This window comes from Embiotoca jacksoni, unplaced genomic scaffold, assembly GCF_022577435.1.
Source record: "Embiotoca jacksoni isolate LCO1_2020_lvr unplaced genomic scaffold, fEmbJac1.0.p SCAF_3, whole genome shotgun sequence".
In the NCBI taxonomy this organism is placed as follows: domain Eukaryota; kingdom Metazoa; phylum Chordata; class Actinopteri; family Embiotocidae; genus Embiotoca; species Embiotoca jacksoni.
The window spans coordinates 21768159-21789686 of record NW_027185381.1 but is presented as its reverse complement, the minus strand read 5'-3'; the positions used below and the strand labels follow the sequence as shown (position 1 = coordinate 21789686).

Sequence of the window (21528 nt, the reverse complement as noted above, 5' to 3'; positions counted from 1 at the left end):
TTTCTTCACGTTGTGTTTTGCTACAATTGACCATCATATAAACCACGCCCCCAAACAGCGATGGGTCAGGTAAAGCATAACAACTATATCTAGGCATACCGAACCTATCAGGCTAAATTATAGTATTTCAATTATTAGGGGGTTGGTGTCTTTTTTTTTTTTTTATCCTTTTTTAAATCCAAATGCATAAGAACCGAAGGATAAAGAATAGCACATGTTTGTCTGCCCTACTATAGGCTGGAAACATTAGCATGGCCTGCTAAGTAGCTTACAACCTACAGGGGGTAATATTTTAGCTCTGGTAAAGAAGTTCGCGATAAGATAATCATATTTTTTTTTGTGAAGTTTCAGGTCACATAACCCTAATGGAAAAAAAAAAATCTATTGAGGCCTCAAACATCTACCCAGTAGGAGTGGAGATGCTGGTCCACAGTTTACAGTTTAGAGTAACAACAGCATTTGCCCTGCTCTTAACTTGGTTTGGGGAAGATACAACTTTTAACATTTCTAACAAAATGTAAATTCTGAGATTTTTTTTTTTTTTCCAACTGCAACGTCCTCATAATAAATGCCGTAGTACTTCAGTGAGTTTTGGGAAGCTTCTGGGGAAATCTACTGAGCCTAAACAAATGGTGAGGACAGGGTGTGAGGGAAAATGGGGAGAGGCGCAAGGGGCGAGCCCAGTTCTGGAGATCCTTACGGTTGCCAAGGTAACCTGCCACAACTGTCAGCAGGTGCGGCGAGGTTATGTTACCTTCAGGGGAACAGCAGGGGCAGAAGGAGAGTGGTCTTCGGCGTGGCATCCCCACAAAGGGCTCAACTTCCACAAGACAGAGGGAAAGAGTGTGAGGGAGTATGGTAGGTGGGTGCATTGTCAGGGAGAGGAAGAGTGGAGGAAAATAATGCAGGAGAGAAAGAACGGAGATATCATAGAGACAAAAAAAAAGAGGCGAAGACCCAAAAGGGAGTGGGAGGGAGGAGGAGGAGGAAGGGGAAGGGGAAGGAGAAGGACAAGGTGAGGAAGAAAATACCAAGGAGGAAAATCAACTCGGGACAGGAGCACCGTGATAGGGAGAAGACAAATCACCTGGAGAGACGAGGTGGGAGAGATAAACTGTGTGGTGTGAGATGTGAAAAAAGGGGGATAAAAAACAGGAGAGGGAAATATGAAAAAAAACAACAAACCCAGAGCTCAGACAGGGAAAATAATCCTCCTGTTTGATCTTGCAGCCGTAGTTCTTCAGATAATCTTTCAATAAAGCGGCAGGACCTAATTACGAGCTAGGAATAGCCTACATGTATGGCCAGTGTTTATCACAGAACATAAAACAATTGAATCCCATTATTAAAGTCATTATTGATCATCAAGAGAGCCATCTCACTCACAGACACACATAATGGTTTCTTCTTTAAAGAGACTCTCCTCGTAAACACTACTTGAAAATGTATAGACCACACACCTGAATTTGTAGCCTGTGTGGTGAGTTTTGAAGTACTTTTGAAGTGCAAATTATGATTTTCTTTTTCTAATGTGCATGCAGTAAAAAATATTTTCTCAAAAAAATGTTTAAGATGACAGACACTGGAAGCTAGCTTTGTAAACTCTAAAATAAAGACTGTAAAATATATGCAAAGTGAAGAATTGAGAAAGGAGCTTCAGGAAGACGTTGATAGCAGATCTTTCATAGTTACACATTTATACGGAGTTGCACGTGACATAATAGGAAAATAACATGGTTGGAGGGTTGGAGGGTGAAGAAGATGGGGAGAGTGAAATGCTGAATAATTACTACAAAGGACTATCACAGAGGAAAAACTACACTTTAAAATATCTGTTTTGGAGAGATTGGAAACCTAATAGAATATGTATGGCTTCCCCAAATCATGCAAATATGGCGATGAGATGCATCATTTGCACTTAATGCACGATAAATCTTAAATTGTAGAGCAATCATCAAAGTGTGGGGATTAAAATTCAGAGCATTAGATAAAAGTAGCAGAATTTAACTAAAAAAAAATAACCGGGCTTTAGTTTTTGGAGTTTTCTTTCTGCAGGGCTCAAATTCAACCACGCACCTCACAGTCTGGGGTGCACTTAACATGCTACAGTTTTTCATCACCCAACCAAACACAGTAAGTGTACAACAGAAATAACTAACAAAGTTACCAGCAGGCTAATCCTCTTCCATGAGGCATTCAGAACACACAGAACCCACCAGGAAAGATTAAAAACTGTTTTAGCAGTCTCACGTAGTACATGAAATAAATTACCTCATAAATATTTAAACGAAACAAGTCTGATTTGAACTGATGAAACCTCATGGCCCTGCAAAGGCCCCTGGTCAACCAGCTCGGGTGAAACGCTTTGATGCATGTTTATTCATCTTTATGTCAAATCTCCACGCAATCTCCTGTCTGACGGGTGGCAACAAACCAGCAGGACCGAACCACAGAGAAGCACAGGCCCTGCTCAGATATGAGGAAATGCACATTTTCCTCCCTCCTGCTGCAGCATTCCACTGACAGTGAATAACTATAAAACAAACACTGCTTCCAAACAAACCCCGCTGATTTCACAGCAGGCGGGAGGAGAAAAAAAAAGGATGCATTCATCTCATATTCAAACAAGTCTGCGAGATAACATCAGAGATGTCTCGCCCAAACACAGTGGACGCTTTTACTGTGGACCGACCTCAGCTCAGACACGGCAGCTGAGGTTTAGGGGTTGATTCAGTGCTTGTTAGCACGCACAACACATAAACACACGCATACATACTCGGGGAGTTATGCAACTGAGCAGGTATGAGAGAGACAGGGGAGCGATTGTTGGGACTGCAATACCAGAACTACAGCAGCAAGGAGTTCTGGGAGGAAGCTAAGAGCCAGGCCAGCAGTTTAGTATCAGTATTTAGTATTAGTACCAGTCAGTGTGTTCAGAGGAGGGTCTAAATTCTGTGTATGCAAGAGATTAATCTAGCTGCAATGTACAAATTCCTAACGTGACTAAATGAGAGGAAACAAGTCTAAAGAGTTAGATTGAATAATGTAAAATTCAGGGTTATTCACAATATCATATCAAAGCAGCCCTGGAAATGTCACAATGTCAATGTCACACAGTTAACAGTAAAAAGAAGATGGTAAGGCACAGACTTTAGAGTTGTGTGTTCTTTGTAAGAAGTTCCTGAAGGAAATGGCTGGTGTTTTTTCTTTCTTATTGTTAAAAAATTCAAAGACAGCCATGAAAAGATCAATACCAACAATCTGGTGGTGTATTCCTATATACCTTCTGTTTTTTTGTTTTTGTTTTTTTTTTCAAACCCTGTCTGTTGCACTGTGGGCCAAATGTTTTCATTCCTACTGAACAATCCTATAAACAACTTGGGAGTAAAAAGCAGGAAAAACAGTAACAAGTGCATTGATGGGGAGTATTTCCAGCTCCAGAAAAGTATTCCTGTATGGCTGCACAGAGGCATGTGGGATGAAGTCAAACTAGACAACAATGCCGTGCTTACATGGTGCAACAGTGTGAGTAACTGATGTATTTTTAGACAGGTGCAACAGAAGATTAACCTGTTTTAGGTTTTTAACAAACAATATTTGTTAGTTGGATCAATTCATTGGTGGCTTTGGTCTTTTCATGGGATTGAATAGGGGATATTGCCAGCCTGAAACTGTAAACCAGTTGCACTGTTTTCCGATCTCGTCATGCTGCTACTTGTCATGATGTTGTTTAATAAACAATTTGTATCAATTTGTATACATTTTTATCTAACAAACTATGTAATAATGAACATTTGTCAAATATTTAACTGCATCATTTGTCCTTATATAATGGTGGTGCTATTCTTTTATTTTGCTGGCGCTGATGAAGATGTCCTAAATTCATTTCTTTGATATCAAGAATGTATATTCATTTTCTCTCTTTGCTGTTTGAAATCTCTCCTTGCAGCCTGTATTGTACAGTCTGCATGCTGTGGTGTGACAAATAAAAGTGACTTATTAATTCATTCATTTATCATTCACAAGTTTGTATAGATCAAAAACGATCTTAAGAGGACAGCATGTGGCCAAGTGTCTGATGTCTGTTTGATGTAAAGAGCGTCTGAACTACAAACCCCCGGGGTGGCGGGGTGGGGGGTGGGGGGGTAGGGGAAGGAGCAGAAAGTATTGCAGAGGCTAAAAGCCAGCCAGCCAGCCAGTCAGCCAGCCAATCAAGCCAGAGATGAGGGGTACAAAGCTCAAGTAGTAAAAAAAATAAAATACAGGGTAAGGAGGAGGGACAGATTAGGTTAGCAATTAGGTTAGTTTTTAAAGCGACAGATTTGAAATACATACCGCCCAGATGCAAGTCCAGGATTTCACTGTAATTAGAATCTCCCCAATAGTCTACAATGACAGGGATATATTAGAGATAGGAGTTATTTCACGCTGCCCCAAACTGGGCACACAAACACTCACACACACACACACACAAAATTCTCTAAAGACAGCAAGTCATGCATATTCTTGCAAACGCACAGACACAAAACATACACACACTGTAGCAACTCTCAGAAGAAAGAGAGTCCATCAGTACTCACCCACAGTGCATAATGCATTCAGCTTGTGCATTACGACAGTACATTGCATTTCCCAAAATAATAAGAGATCGTTACATAGATTTGCTGTATTGCTGTTTACTGGGCCGCTTAATTTGACATAAGGCCCCTTCTGTTTTGTTTCATGTGCAGACGTGTTGAGGATATTGTTCAATTTTTATACTATTTAATTTGACAAAGTGGAAGTTAGTTCATAGTGCAACAACTAACTTTCCAGTTTTGTGCAATCCAATCAATGTGTGTTGAGACCTTTGAGTACAACAGATAAGACAGACACAGCTCCCAGATTGTTGTTTTACATTTTCAACACCACAATAAAAAAAAAAGATAAGATGCCTTAATAGATACGAGCTCAACTAATATCTGCGTCAAGTTGCTCAACCACTACGAATATTTCCAGAAAATATTCCAATAATTAAGTTGTCAGCCTGCGAACCAATTTCAATTTGATTTCTTACATTCGGATTGCATTTAGAGACTATGACGTGATCTGAGTATTGATCGGAGTGAAGAAACTCTCCTCATTGAGAGGCAGTGAAGGAGACAAAACACATCCAGAATGAGCACACACAAATCTATGTCGGGACACACATTCTCCTGGTCGCATGCAGCCCGGACTGACGATGGCGAACAATGTCATGAACGGACAGAGATCAACATGTTCAGAGATGGAGAACTGTTGCAGTGTGTCACCACAGATGGAGCCTACATAACAGTGTCACATGTCATTAAATTAAAAAAAAAAAATAAAAAAAAAAAACATAAGGAAACTACAGTAAATCTAATACCTGATCTTCTTTTGTGCTGTTTGGGTAATGTATAAGTACCTTTATACAATCCTTTAAGAGAGTAGAGTAGTAAACAAGTTAAAACATCCTCAAACATTCGATTAGAAAAAACAGCGAATGGGGAAAAGTCAATTTTGGTTGGAGGCAAAATGGACAAATTTAAATAAATGTTCTTATGTGAATGCATTTGCATGATAAAAGTTTCTATTTCATCCCGTTGCCGTGACAACAGAGTAAATTAGGATTTAATAAACTATCAACACTATAAAGAAGACCTCAGTACTTTATTCTAGTGCAAAGCCACATCAACCTGAACAAAGTTATCACTCCTGAGCACCGTTCACGCTCACATGCTTAAAAAACAGCTCCAAATAATTAATTAACAAATCATTTATTCTTTGTGTATAGTCTGTGATAGTCCCTTGTAAAAAAAAAAAAAAAAAAAAAAATTGGGTTTATTACTTTGCGGAAACAAATGTGTTTTTCTGCGCATAAAGCTACGTGCCAACACACAAGTTAATTAATGGTAAATGCGGACGGTGATTTCAGCCCAATCAAATACAAATTGCCTCCAAGGGAAAGTTTTATAGGGTTACGTAATTCTAATCATGGATATTATCACTATTCCCTGTGGACCTTTGGAAGACGCTGAACTCATATCCCATAAAGATAAAACATGATCTCACTGAGGCATCAACGGTGAGCAACTGATACAAGATTTATCAGTCATACCTACAGCAAAGCACTTTTAAAATATTAATAAGGGAGTTATGAAACTTAATACACCCAGTAGCTCGCTGAATGTGGATGTTATGTCTAATTTGCAGTAATATAACAGATACATAACGCCAGATGGGATGGCCAGATTGATTAAAAAAAACAATGCATGAGCATGTAAGTGACAAATTGTTACCTGCTTCTCCTCTCAAAGCTTTCTCCACAGCAACACCTCTCTCCTCCAGCTGCCTCTGCTTCTCCTCCACCTGCTCCAACTGCCTCTGGATGATCTGAACACACAAGCAGACACATTACTAATGACATGCACATAAAGACAAAGAGGCACAAATGTAAAACATGTCATTTCACATGGGTGCACAGAGCGATAACAACTAACACAAATTCCAGCTGATTTGTCCCAAATGTTTCTTAGGAACACTGAATGGAAGCAAAACTTTACCCTCATTAGGAATAGATGTCTAAAAGTGCAAGAGAAGTGATAATTACAACTATATTGATATCTACGAGCACATATCGGCATTCAAAATATTATTTCATGAATCTTTTATAAAGTTTTATCCCCTTTGGTCCACACCACACTCTGGTCCTGTCAGGAAATTGGAATCGATGTAGCCCCACATCACAGTCACAAATGGCAGCCTGAGTTTCAATGGTCCGTATAGAACTCAGGATGCAATTTATCAATTTGATGTGGTCATCACTTTATGAATATCAAACATGTAAATTAAAATAAGCTCCTAGTGGAGAGGACTTCAGTCGAATGACTGAATCAGTGCCAAAAAGTTTCACTGGTTAAGTGATCCAGGTGAAATGGCCACAATGAGACAAAATCCCACCACTGATACTTGTACCTACTTTTAAACTACCAATGCTACGAAAAATGTATAAAATAGTATTCATCTTTCATTGATATTTGACAAAAAGTCAGTGATAAAAAGTGCTGAGGTTCCTCTGCGCTAAGCAGCAACACGAGCCAAAAAAGAAACCCTATTTCGGTTCTGCAAATAGCCACTAAAAGGAAGCAAAATTCAGGCCAGCTAACCACAACTCCAGGAGAAGAGACAGCTTAGTGCTGAGTCAGTGGACTGGGAGCACCGACTGCAGAGTTACAACATCAATCAGTGGATTGCCTAACCAAAGGATGCATTTGGCCTCAGTCCATGAGGGCTGAGTCACATCAGAGTGGCCATATGGTATAAAACAACAACAAGACAACTCTGACTAACAATGGCAGCAAAAGTAATTCTGTACAAGAAATATACTCCATACATACAATAACTGCATCTTTAAAATGACACAAAGAACCAATTCCCCCAAAATTTGCTACAAAAACAGTCAAAAGATTATCTAATTCCAAAATATCTGGCTAGTCATGAACCAGTCTCTGGGTAACAATGGAAAGCTGCTGACAGCCAATTACCTGAGCTCTGTGCAGCCTCTTGAGCTCCTCCTGCTTGGCTTGTCGTCTTGCAGCTTTCTGGACTCGCCGTGTCAGCTTGGCATTCAGCTCTTCCTCTGTGTAGGTTTTCTGGTAGAATGACAAAAACATGAGTCAAATGATTCTCATCCACAAGCTCCTAATACGTGAAGGTGGCACTGTGGGGCCCCGTCCCCTCAATGAAACTGAACAGGAGAGGAGGGGAAATTGACAGGATCTTCTAGGAGAGGGATGATTAGCTATCACATTGTATCTAAGACTTCACTACACATCTGCAGGTTTCTCTGGGCCTATAAATTATAAATCTATAATAAAACATTTTGAAACACATTCTGTTTGCTATGATCTTTCTTCACATTATGATAGGCTCCATAAAAGGCAATAGATTATGTGAATATACAGAGATGCTTCCCCTATAAGCGGAAGCGTGAAGACATAAAAAAGCTGGCGTAAATCAGGAGAGAGAGAAAATAGTACTGAGGGAAAACGTCGAAAGTTATTCCAGTTGCCAGACTGGAGTAAATACAGAGCCACAGTGACAGAAGGGGCAGATAAATATCATACCAGTCAGAGAGAAACAGCCCACAGTTTCATAGAGATGCAGAGGTATCACTGTGACCAGAAAAGTAAGCGCAAATTGGGAAAGTCATGTTTTCAACAGAGCGGATATCCAGCAGTGAGTGAGTGAGCTTGGCGGCCTGACTGTCACATGCATCCGGAGAAAGGACAGTTATTATCTTTAAGGACAGGCGTACGCAGGGTGTTATGACAGCAAACCGGCACATGTGCAGGGAGATATGGTGCACTGGAGGGGTGGGGTGGAAGGGTTTATCAACTGGAACATATGTAATACTACCTTTGTGGCGTACGATCTCTTGAACGCCAGTGCGTGAGGGACATAAACAGACTTGTGGAAGAAAAAAATTAAAAAAAACAAAAACATAAAAGGGAAGAAACACACATGATACAGATGATATGATTAAATGGGTTAATGATTATGTTAAATCGGTCAAAATAAAACAACAGAGGCACAACAGGAAGTAACAATTTAGCTGGAACAATCAAAACAGGGAATGTTAATATCCCACACCATAACAAAATTAATTCTGAAAGGGTGCAGTGACATTTTATACATCTATGTCAATAAAAAAAAAATAGTCAAACTACAAATGTTCATTCTATAATAAGGGTCTGTTATTTCTAATACTAAACCTATAATCTCTATGTACATTTTTATCTAATACTCACAAGTCTGGAAAACTATCACCATGACAGTCACTAGAGAATACAAATCTCAAGAGCTCACTGAATTACACAAGGCCTGGGAGGCATGACACTGCTTTAACCTTCTGTTAATGCAGCTGTATGAAGTCAGAATTCAGATCGGTATCGATAAAGAGTGTCAATTCATTCTTCATGTGATGTCTATATGAGGGGAAAAAAGACAAAATAGAGCGCGAGTCTTCATGCCTCTGGCCCTGAACTCGACTGTATCTATCTAAACCACCAGAAACACAAACACAGAGACTGAGCAGCAGTGGAGAGTATCATTTTGAATTTCAGCCATAAACATAATGAATGCAAATGGATTCCAATAAAAGAGCTTGTGTTATAAAATGTTGGGGTTTTTTTTACGTGGTAAATTTCTGCATAGTCGTTATATGATCTATGCACCCAGCATATTGAATGAATCCAGTCTTTTGACGGAGTCACTGGTTTAGTAATTTTGCAAACAGATCTCATAATGTGCATTGTAACATGTCATATTGTGTTGCTGCAGACCTTTAAAATAAGTTTTTAATCAGGATTTGGTTGTTCTGAGATCTCCAGAGGACATCTTTTTTTTTATTCTAACACCTCTTTAAAAAGAGATGAAATAAGTATTAAAAATGTATTTGAGGTTAGCCTTAAAAGCCAGAAGCAAACTATGTGAACTTACTGTTAGCGAATTATTAGTAATGCTAATTTGCCCAATTCATAATAATAATGTTTATTTGAAATTCAAAATTATTTAACCCCTGCAGCGTAATACCTCCTCATCGTCTTTCTCCTTTTTCCGCTCAACCTCCTTCTCCCGCTCCCTTTTTTTCTGCCTCTCCTTCACTCTCTTTTTCTCCTTTAACTCCCTCTTTCTCTCCTTGTCCAGTTTCTCCTCCTTTATTGCTTCCTTCTGCATGCCTGACACTAGGTCAAAGATGTCCGAATGCCGCTGGGAGTGGAGGAAATTATACGAAGAAGAGTGTTTTGGAAAGCAGGCAAAACAGAAACTGATGCAATGGATGTTATGATGGCATGTATGGCCTTGCAAAACCTGTCTGCAAATGTTGTTTCATTCACTGTTAGGCATTTTAAATACGTTTGTGCTGTTGTGCGTTACACCTAACTGGATGAACACACCACACTGGTGGGTGCACAGTCGGACTTTGACCAGAACATTGACCAAATTCACCTCTGAATATCAAGTTTCAAATCTCCTCCAACTCCATAGTCCAGCTGTAGCTGTTCAGAATTTTAAAGAGGTGATGAGTGGCGTCCTCATCTGAAACCGGCTCCGGTTTTGAGGAGCTGGTCTCCACTGATTAGCAGCGGATGTTTTTGCAGAGTAAAAACTATCCTATCAAAGATGACCTCAGTTAGCTCATGCTGGCTTTGCAAGGCTGTACATGTATGAATACTCAATGACAAAGATGGGACATGTTTAATTAAGTCCAGTGTCACTTACATCTGCTTTTAACTTCTGGGAGGATCTCTCCAGAACATCATCACAAGACAGGTCTGAGTCCTCAGAGAAGCTCAGGTTTCTGCGTGATTTCAAGTCTGTGACAGACAACACAGGAATTAGCTTGTTATTTGTCTTGGATTTTATATCACCTTTTTATTTAATTTAATTATTTTATCCGTCCTAAAAAAAAATATATATATTTGTATTTTATTGTGAAGCACTTTGTATTGCAATTTTGCACGCAAGGTGCTATAAAAATAAAGTAGACTTGACTTGACATGAAAATTGGAGCCTCAATTACCATATTGAGAAAGATACGTCCATGCTTTCTCTTACCGGAGGATCTCCCAAGAGGTGACGTCCTCTTCTTTCCAGAGTCCTGAGTGGTGGAGCTGGACGACGGCGTGCTCGGACATGACTTGTCCTCCTTCTTCTTTTTGTCCTTCTTGTATCCTGAGAAGACAGCCTTCCACAGCGACTTGTGTTTGGGCGGCGTCTCATCTGCGCCAGAGAGCCTGCTGCTGTCATTCTTGGCCTTTTTCTCCTTCTTATTCTTGCGTGGCGAGAAGAGGGAGCTTCGTTTCTTGCTTTTTCCCGAAGAGGAGCCGTCCGACGAGGCCACCGAGCTGTCCAGGCTCTTGTTGCTGCTGAAGAAACGCTCGGGCAGAGTCTCGGTCTTCTTTGACTCCAGAGCTTTCACGGCCGACGTCTTTGGAGATGACTTTTTACTTTTTCCAGCTGTATCCGGGGTTACGCTCCAAGCCACTTTAGGTGAAGCACCCTTGTCTACGTCAGACTCTTTCATTTTGTTTAGCTGCTTGGCCATGGCGTCTTTTAGAGCCTGACTCTTCACAGACTTTTCTCTGGCCCTTATTCTCTCCTCTGCAATCTCTTTGGCTTCTGGCGAGAACTGAGTTGCCCTCTGGTTTTTGGACACCGGGTTGATTGGGATGTTGGGTTTACCGTTTTCCATTGCTAGGGCCAAATGCAGGGGAGGTTTCTCCCTGCTGGGCCTGCTGGTGGGTGGAGTGTAAAACCTGTTCATGCTTGTTTCTGCTGTCCGCTCGTCGAAGCTCTCCTCCACGTCATCAGCAAACGGAATCTCCTCCACCGTCTCCACGAAGGATTTCCTCACCGCCTCTGGCCGAGGCTTCTTCTTCTCCCTCATGACAACCACTGGAGCTGGTTCCGGTGCTGCCGTAGGCGAGGAGAATTTCCTGGGTGCAGGTTTGGGCACAGACACGGGGCTCAGCTGGGTCCTGGGCGTGGGAACAGGAGTCTTAGTTTTCGCTGGCTCTTTGGCACGCTCAGATGGAAGATTTTCTGTTCCGTTGCTCCAGGACACTTGGTGTCTCTGCTGCCTGAGCACGGCTGGAGACTGATTTGCAGGCACAGGTGGTGGCGGACTGGAGGGTGGGGTGAGCATCGCAGAGTCAGATGTGTTATAGCTGTCACTGTTGGCCAGCTGGCTCGTGGCCATGCTTCCGTTCAAGCCCAAACCCGAGCTGCTGCTGACGTCCTTCTTATCGGAGCCGCTAGTCTTGGCCTCTACAGGAGCGATAGGGGTAATAACCTGACCTTCGAGAGTGATGTTGAGTCTGCGGATGACAGCTCGGCCAGTGAAGGCAGGCTTCTGTTCCTCAGACACATCTAGCGGCTGTGTCTTGGCAGGGGTGGAGTCCTGCGTCGGAGGCGTAACGTCACTCTTCTCTAGGATTTTACTACTGCGGTCCAAAGGAGTCAAACCGAGGCTCTTTCTTATTTCAGCACTCTTCAACCAAAACTCCTCAATAATATCAGTCTTCTTGAATGGAGTGTCCTCTGTTGAGGAATCTGCAGACTTTGAAGGTTCAGGTGTGGCCTTCTCTGTTCTGGTCATGGGCGTCGAAGTGACGGCGGGGACGGGCTGAGTTCTGACGGGAGAGTCAGAGGAGAGGGGCGACGAGGGCTCGTGGCAGGACAAAGGCTGGGCACAGATTGGGGAGAGGGGGTTTCCCGTGAGAGGGCAAATGGAGCGGTGAGGGTAGACTGGAGATTTAGGTGTGCATGTCTCTGGTAGAGGAGTGGGCTGGGAGCGGATTGGTGAGCTAACTGGTGACTTGACGGGTGATCTGACACGTGACTCGCTGGGTGGCTTGACTGGAGAGGCGGCAAATGATTTGGCGAGTGTGGCCAGAGGGGATGAGGGAGAGGCAGGGACCTTGACAGGTGAAGCAGCAGCAGCAGCAGGAGAAAGAGCAGGAGAGGGGACAGAAGAAGGATCCTGGACAGGAGCAGGCGAAGGGCCCAGTGGACTACTGGCGACTGGAGACTGACTTGTCTTCTCAGGCTTTGTTTCCTCAGGAACGAACGGATCTGTGAAAAAGTGGTTGCCGGGAGACACCGGAGTTATCTAGAAAGGAACATAGACATTCAGGATTTAGTCAAAGCCAATCACATCGCTTCAAACTTGATAAGCATGGAATCATCTCACCTGTGTTGCAGATCCTGGGGATGGTTTGAGCGGGGAGAAAACAACATCTTCCTTCTGCAGTTGGCTGACGCTAAATGGCTCTAAATTCACAAAAAACAAAAATTATACTGCTTTTGATGTCTGCATAATAAATATGAGTGATAATTTTTTAGGAATGGTTTGTGACATGTACCAATACTGGAGGCCATTCCCAGACTTTCTGATTTCTTTTCTTCCTCAGGAGGAGCTTCATTGTGCTCCGACTGGTGCAAACGAGCCTCAGCTTCTGCATCTGAAGGGATGTCATCTGGAATTTGAACACAATATTATAAAACATTTCACTCTTTGTAACTATAATTTCAATTATTTTAGTTTGTTAGAGTAGAGCTCTTTGTAAACAAAATGCTATTATTTTTTGTAATTGTTTGACTGCTTACCTTGATCCATCTCTGTACCAGGCTCCATATCTGGACTGTCTGCTTCTGCCTCCAGTTCTTCATCTTCACAGGGCTCTGCCATGAAGAAATATAGAAATTATGAATCTGGCTATCACAGTCTGTATAACAGTGTGGACATTTTTTGGGCTCTTTAACAGCCTCAACCCTGAATGAACTTTCCCTCAGAAACTCTGCCTGCAGGTTAAAAAGCTACCAAGACCAATTTTGAAGAGTAGAGCTCAGAAATTAAAGGTTGAAGAAGACTGAATAGTTTCCATTTTGTCTGCAGACAGCCTTAGGAAAGTGTTCTGGCAAAATAAAACAGTGTTGCATACAAATTACCTCACAGTCTGTGATAAATATGAACAAAAACTGGGCAGAGTTTAGTATTAGTAAAGACATACATGCAGCTGTCCATTTCTAAATTAGCAGAGGGATAACATTTGAACCAAGCAAAAGCACGACCAAAATGTTAATGATACTGGTTAAAAGACAGCCAGCAAACAAAAATATTTGGGGAACTATTTTTCCCAAACAAACCTGAAACGTTAGAAGTGAACCGTTAATAACAGTTAATTCATGCAATCTGGAAATAATATCCCAATATTTACCATCACTTCTGTCTCACTAAATACAGCATAAGGACAGGCACTTACTGAAAGAACATTAGATTCTCGTGGGTCTGATCTTTACTGAGCTTTTAACCCAGAACTCAAGGCCTGTGCATGAAGTCAAATATATGTGTAGGACTCTCCCTACATTCATTTCAGCTTTTAAAGAGTTGCTAACTTTGCCTCAACAGCCTCATTCTCTGAACTTTGTGCAAGTACAAGTGCCAATAAGGTTAGTAATCCGCAAATATAAAGTAAGAGCAACTTCCAAATGGAATACCTCACACATCAGGGCAAAAAACACTGTGGCGTTAAGTGTTTTCAAGCCTTGAGAGCTCATCATCTGGATTATACAACATCACAGTATAATAAACAATGTGAGTAAAGAGGAACATATTTCAGAAGTGGGAAGGGGAGAATGAGAAGTGTGGTTGAGAAAGATGAAATACAGGTGCTGATCTGATCCCAGGACAGCAGAACTCTTTGAGAGTGACAGCCTTGCAGCGTGCATGCTTGTGAGTTTTTCTTGTCTCTGCATATGTTTGTGCATGCTCCAGGAAAAGGCCAGTCGGTAAACAGAGAGAATGCGAGTCTAAGACGGGATGTCAGGATCCCTTTTTAAGTCTGTGCTACCTCCAGACATGGACTCCAACCAGACTCTCACAGCCTCGTGTCGGGCGGATGAGTGGGCAGGGGCTACATTCAAACCAGAAGATACAGAACAACGAGGGGATAGATGGCAGGGAAATAACAGTAAAGCAATTAGACACATGGGAAAAGAACATAGCAGAACACAAAAAGAACAAAGCAGAACAAAATCAAAGGAACTGACAAGAGGGTTATATGGAGCGCTGGGATGTAGTTGGAGAACATTACATTCACCCCAGAGGAACAACAACTCTGAATGACAAATTAAAAGATTGAACACAAAATTAGACATTCCAAGAAAAAAAAAAGAAAAAAAAAAGCAAATGTTACACAAATGTACAAAATCAGAGATAATTAAAAACAACACGTGGGTTAGTTAGTTGGGGGGCGGGGAGATGGATCTTCTGGTCACAGACACAGACATACAAACAGAACAGAAGCAGCCACACTGGGGAAATGAGACACCCTGATCCTGAACACGGTGAGGCCCGCAGCCTTTCCAGCCCCTCTGGGTGGGTTACCTGTGAAGGAGGGCTGCGTGAGCTCAGAGGGTTGGGGGAGTTGGGAGCCTGAGGCCTGCTGGCCTTTCTTGTCTCCCTCAGAATCCAGGTGGGTTCTCACCAAGCCTGGAATGGCGTTGGGATCCACGGGCTGCAGGATTTGTTGGAGCTGCAGGTTCCGGGCTAAAAAATATGTTGCAATGTTGTGTTTTTTTGGGCGTGAAGAAGTTGTGTGAATCAAGAGAGGAGAGACCGATGAAGAGAGATGAGGGCAGTAGTGCAAAAAAGGTTGAAAAACACAGACAAAAAAAAGAAGAGAAAGGGGGGGGGGGGGGGGGTAAGAAATGGAAAAAGGAAAGAAAGAAGGCAGAGTTACACATTGGAAATGAAAAATCATCAAATAGGTGAGGTAGATGGAGGCAGCATGCAATACACTGCAAGGAAGTCAAACCATAAAATGAGCTTCAAAGATATAAGGTTTAAGAATGAAATAATATACATTTGTTGAATATTACAAATCTGCCACTCAGTATCAAACTGCAGCGCCTTGGGGAGTGAAACACACAAAAAAAAAATCTCTGGGATTTATCAGATAAGTATTTCAAAGCCATAAACAAGACCAGACGTTTGAAACAGCAGGTTAAATGGGATGAGACTTACGGGGAAAAACAACATACGCATGAACACAGAAATCCTTTAAAAACTCAACTGCAACCAACAAACCAAAAAACAAAGAGAGCAAAAAAAAAATAAGCAAAAGCCACACTCGAATTGTAGAAATCTTTGACAAGGAAACCAGCCAGAATTATGTCTCAAGTTACTGCACACACATCCGCAGGCCATTCTGTGGCTACCTTTAAATGTACCAACATCCTCTTCATCTGTAAGGTACTTCTCCAGCCAAAGGCCAGAATGGAGCTCTTTATCCCAGGGGCAGTAATCACCCTCTGCCAGCAGGGGGAGACAAAGGCCCACCCAAAATAATACAGATACATACATAAGCATGGACATGGAGGGGAGGGGACAGTTAAAGGGTGATGAAGAGGAGGGGGTAGAGAAGGAGGACAGAAACAGAGGATGAGGAGAACAATGTTTGAGACAGTGACACTAACACGTGAAACAGATTTTGACAAACAGCAGGTGGAGTTCAAAAGTGTCCTGACAGGGTAAATGGAGTCTGGACAGTGTGTATACTTACATTTAAAAAACAACAACAAAAAAAAAAAAAACAACACAGGAAGCATCATGTAATCACAACAAAAATGCAAAACAAATTTACCATCACTTGACTCCTCATCTTCATCCTCCTCCTCCTCATCTTCCTCCTCATCCTCTTCCTCCTCTTCGTCCAGCTCCCCATCTCTGCTGACCGCGTCAGCCATGGCCTCGCCCTCCTCGCCCCTCAGTTTGGCATGGAGCCCCACTGCCTCCTTCCAGGGAACGCCGCCGAGGTCTGAAGGGCTGTGAGGTTGCTCCTCCAGCTCCACCTCCAGCTCCACCTCCAGCTCCACCTCCACCTCATCCTGCTCGTCCTCCTCGTCCATGTCTGACTCTGAGCTGCTGTTGGAAAACAGAGGAGGAGTCCGAGCAAAGTGTTAGAACAAGTGGAAGAGAGCAGAAATGTTTGAAGGCAAGAGGTGATGTCAGGGCAGGAATACACTGCAGCTTGTTCCTACTATTTCAGACGGGTCTCCAACTTTCCATTTCATGTATTTAAGTAAAAAAAAAAAAAATTCTACATATTCTTTAGGTTTTTTAGGCTGTTAAGTGTTGGAAAAGAAAGTCAGCACATGTTCCCAGGACCAATCATCAAATCTTCTATCAGATTAGCCCAAAGAAATTGAAGTTAATGGGAGAAAATGGCCAGGATGCTGTTATTTTCCTACCTGGATCCCAGGTCAGCGTCTGTGGCCTTGTCCAGCACACTGCTGAGGTTGTGCTCTGCCAGTGTCTCCTCGGGCACCTCCTCCAGCTCCTCCTCCCTCTGCAGGGACAGGCGGTAATTCTCCAGCTCGATGCGCTCCGGAGTTCCCCGCAGTCGTTTAGGCAAGCTCGGCTCCTGCAGGCCGTTGACCTCCGGTGCTGCGGTCGACGATGGAGCACAACACGACGACGTCGGGGTGGCGGTAAGAAAGCAGAGGGGAAAGAGCACAAAAAAATGCAACTGAGAATCAGTTTGGTGTCACAGTAAAGAGAAGAGGAGCACAGAACAACATAACTCTCTCCAGAACAGGAGCCATGCAGGACTGACTTTCATCTTCTAACTCTATTCATCCCTCTGTAGAAATAACCTGACTGAAGTACATCTACTGTGTCAATATTTGTGAACAATACTATGATTATGGATGGAAATTCTGACAATGTTTGTATGTGAACTAATCAGTCTGGTAGAATCAAATCCACCACACATTCAACTATGAAACTGGTGCATTGTCATACACATCTGCAGTCAGTTAAACTAGTTTCCCATTTATTCCTATTATACCAAAGTGATCTTGTACTTTTAAGGACAAACTGACAAGGACACACCGATTTAAGATCTATCACTGAATTTATTGCATTAAAATAATCCTACAACAAATAATTTCAACAAACACAAATAGGTTTTAACACTCTAAAATGGTTCCATTATGCTATAGTTAAATATACAAGGTTGGTGCCTTGCCTTATTCCCATCCTGAGAAGCAAACCTTAAAACTGTATTTGCTTTTGGGTAGTGGTTGATACGAATTCGGGATAATACCACACCTGTCAGCTCTGCCCTCACTTCAGCAGAGAGAAACTCTGAGAATGAATGCGTGACATTTGATACTGTATTTATTCCCATTATACCAAAGTGATCTTGTACTTTTAAGGACAAACTGACAAAGTGTTTTTGTGTGTTGATAAGCCAGCTAATAAGCTCTCTCATGAAAAAGGCAACATGTATGAAGAGAAAACTTCCCTATCAATTTAAATTTCCCATTTGAATCAAATCCAACACTAAATTTAAAGGTCTAAAGCAACCCGGGACCTAACAAATGCAGTTTGCACTGTTTAAGGCTTTCCAATATATTAATATATATCTTTCAAAGCATCTCAAATCATGAACATCATTAATTATGTAAATTATTATAATTAGTGATCAACAATATTAGAATCTAAATGAATATTACCAACAGTTGTCCTCGATATAACATCTGAATTACTTCAGCCAAAGATAGAAACTTTGACCTCTTGTTACCATGTCGTGATTTCATGTCAAACTGTGATGTGAGTTTATTATACCTAAAACACTTCGGTGTGTATTAATATCAAAATATTGAGTAATTCTTTACTTTGATTATAATGTAAAATGAATGTTACATATCTTTAGAGTATTACTACAGTTTTAATTATTAAGTCACTATTTTAATTTATAATACTTGCCACAATGCAGCAGGCCTACACTTTACCTACTTAAAATTAAATTTTTCATTTTCTGCAAAGCTCAGCAGTTAACCCATTTCAACTCTTAATATCCATGATTTTATTCAACTATATTATGCAAAGCATTTTATGCATAAGCAATGCACTTCATTGAGCAAACACAGGTGATTTATAGCAGCAATCTGTCAGGGGTGAGAGGTCGGGGGATGCAGGAGGGCAGGGCAGCTAAGAAGGTCTGACAGAGGAGTAAAAAAAAAAAAAATAAATGAAAACCAATCACAGGCACTGATTCAAGCACTAGTAAAGCTCTCAGTTTTAAGATGCTCTGATAGGAGAGGGAAAGGTAAAGCTCACAAAAGCACTGATCCAGGCACTTCATCACAGTACGGTGAGTTTCAGTAAGAGGAATAACTGGAGGTGCAAAACAGCTTACAGAGAGAAAGAAACACATCACAGAGCAGGCATTAAAACAAACACATCACAGGAGGCGGTAGAGCTGAAGGAGAGCAGTCACAGGCCACTAGAGGTTACAATCACAGAAGAAGATTAAAAACACAGGCAGGCAAAAACAACATCTAAGACAAATTAATTTAGGGTATATCGTATTGCTATGTGCCAAATTTGTAACTTTAAAGCTGCCACAACTCGCAATAAAACCAGAATAGGAAGCTGTAGAGGCGAGGTGTACAAAAGGTTAATACTGCCACCTGGAGAGCTGACCAGAAGGAAACCTGACCAGCTCTCTTTAATTTCCAAGCCAAGAAAAATAAATAGATTGAAGATGCACCATTCACTTCTAAAATTGTGCTGCCAGAGCACTATTTAAATGACTCTGCCAATCTAAAGTCTGGCTGCTGAAAGACTTAGAAAGAATGCTGCCTCTTCAAGGAATAAATCAATCACTGAGACAAAGAATCACAAGATTTACATGAACACTTTGCAGGCTCAGTGAGTCAGTACAATCTAAATCTATACAATCCCACTGACATTAGTTGGCAAAGAGTAAAAGGAAGTAAGGAAGGCAAAAAAAAAAAAAGAGGGGACAAGAGAGTCATGCTAGAGGAGGTTGAGCAGGACATTGATGGTGAAACAGCAGAAGAGGTAGATGCAGTAGGTACACAGGAAGGGAGAATCTAGGGGGTTGTGTGCCACCTGGTGGCAGGTCCAGGAGAGCGTGCGGCGGAGGGTACGCAGAGGGACTCCTACAGCCATGGCCAGACGGCCCGGCGCGGCCACCACAGCTAGAGAGGAAAGTCGGGTACCTGAGGGTTGGAGCTCGGCCAACGGGGATGCTGCTGCTGCCATCGCCCTTCCGGGGGCATCTACGGTCGCCGTGGGAGTTTGGGGGGCCTGGTTCTCCTGCAAAGGCAGAAAGACGAGTGATGTCAACTACATCTAAGTGTCAGGAGACCCGACTGCACGCAGAAGGTCAAAATAAAAGAACAAATGGTGAAAGGATAAAAGGCGCCTGAAGCAAATACGCAGTCTGCTTCCCTCATGTTAGCCCCGGCGCCATGTAAACACTGAATTTAGAAGATAAACAATTCATTTCTTCCATATTTGCCAGCCCATCATGATTTCCAACAGGATTTCATTAAGTAGATAAAAACAGGTACCTTAGCTGTGATTGGAGCAGGAGAGGGAGCAGGCCTCTTCCTCTGAGCATAGCCAGACAGACGGTAACAGTAGTGGGGCTTGCAGTAAAATTTCCCTGCAGGACAGAAGAGAAACAAAGAACACAAGCAAATAAAGTCAATGCCTCAATAAATAAACAAACATATACGGTGCTGTACAGTGCAGATTCTTCACATTTCACCATCCACAGGCTGTTATCGGTTCTGTAGAAGAAGATTGTGTCTCTGTTATTTAAAATTTTAAAAGAATTCCTTTCTGTCTCAGTTCAGACCATCAGTGGGTTTTAATCCCACAGCTGAATCTGAGAAACAGCTACTCTGTCTCAGGGAACAATTTGTTGCTTGTCCTCGTGCACAATAGACACCTCCCAGCAAGGACAAACACTGCATCATAAGACTGCACTCAGCCCTGGAGGTATATATATATATATATATATATATATTTTACAGTGATGTATAATGTAATGTCCCCTATTAAAGCGGAGTCTTTGATTTAAAACCTCTAGATTTTGAAATGTCATCAGTTGTTTCTTCAGCACCTTTCTTGTGTACATTAATAAAACAAGTCTGATGAAAATCTGTTCAACTATTTGTCTGTGCGCTTCGGGTTAGATCCGTGGGTGAAGTGGGAGGTTGTGGTGGAGTGGGTGGTTTTTATGCTGCCACTGGAGGGCGCCAAAGCTGCACATATTCAACAGTGGGTTAAAAATGCATCACTTTCTGGCTTACATTTGTTCTGTATGTATATTATAAAACCCAAAGCATCAAAATAGAGACTCATCTTTGTTGTTTGCACTTTACTTTCCCTGACTGAGTGTTTAGAGTATATTTAGTCTGTTCTTGATAATTCAGAAGTCCAGGACAAACTCCAAATATATGTGAAACAGTTAATACAAGTTATCTTGATGTTAGTCTTACCATCCTCCACATCAAAGGCATAAGAGGACAGTCGTAGCGTTGTGCCACAGTAGTCACACTTGAAGCAGCTGCGGTGGAAGAACTTCCCCTCTGCACTCAGCCTCTCCATCACGTACACGCGTTTTCGGCAGAAGAAGCATACATCGCTGCCTCCGATGTTGACAGGGAACTCTTTTCTGAGAGAGCCCTGTGGGAGGAAACGGGAGTGAATCACTCTTTAGGTAAAAAATAAAGGAAACATTTGGGAGCGGAGATAAGAGGAGGAGAGAGGGTAGGCTTAATACATCAAAGATTTAGTTGTTTTTGTTTCAGGCCAGAAGCTTAAACCAGGCCACTACAAATGTATGCTGGGTATTGAGGTCATTTGTATCCTAATAGAAAGACCAGAATACAGGAAGGTTATTTATCAATAGGAGCAGGGACCTCTGATGGTCTACACACACACAGTCCAAACTTCAGGTACGTGTTAAGCAAACACACACTCTGCAGCTACAGGGTGATAGATCAAAGTTATACTGTGACAAAAAAAAAGAAAACCACTTTATCAACCACATGAATCGTCATTGGACAAAACCACACTCTCTGGGATGCTGTGATTTGTGCAGCCACATGTCTTCTACCCTACGGACAGCGTGC

General features: G+C 41.9%; 1 protein-coding gene across 17 annotated transcripts in view; it reads right to left on the bottom strand.

Moving 5' to 3' along the window:
* Positions 1-21528, bottom strand: part of mical3a (microtubule associated monooxygenase, calponin and LIM domain containing 3a) — an 85335-nt gene that overhangs the window by 5199 nt on the left and 58608 nt on the right. For 9 of the 17 annotated variants that reach the window (XM_069162047.1, XM_069162050.1, XM_069162054.1 and 6 more), the window contains 17 exons: positions 20893-21079; positions 19957-20051; positions 19603-19699; positions 16819-17014; positions 16212-16492; positions 15787-15879; positions 14954-15115; positions 13174-13248; positions 12930-13043; positions 12758-12837; positions 10621-12676; positions 10285-10379; positions 7545-7652; positions 6300-6393; positions 5387-5437; positions 4336-4386; positions 755-820 (listed from right to left, as the gene is read on the bottom strand). In XM_069162047.1, the coding sequence (XP_069018148.1) occupies positions 755-820; positions 4336-4386; positions 5387-5437; positions 6300-6393; positions 7545-7652; positions 10285-10379; positions 10621-12676; positions 12758-12837; positions 12930-13043; positions 13174-13248; positions 14954-15115; positions 15787-15879; positions 16212-16492; positions 16819-17014; positions 19603-19699; positions 19957-20051; positions 20893-21079 (3901 nt within the window). Of the gene's footprint in view, positions 1-754; positions 821-4335; positions 4387-5386; positions 5438-6299; positions 6394-7544; positions 7653-8418; positions 8470-9594; positions 9772-10284; positions 10380-10620; positions 12677-12757; positions 12838-12929; positions 13044-13173; positions 13249-14417; positions 14481-14953; positions 15116-15786; positions 15880-16211; positions 16493-16818; positions 17015-19602; positions 19700-19956; positions 20052-20892; positions 21080-21528 lie in introns of all 17 variants that reach the window. The other 8 variants (XM_069162064.1, XM_069162053.1, XM_069162052.1 and 5 more) reach the window with 8 other exon arrangements.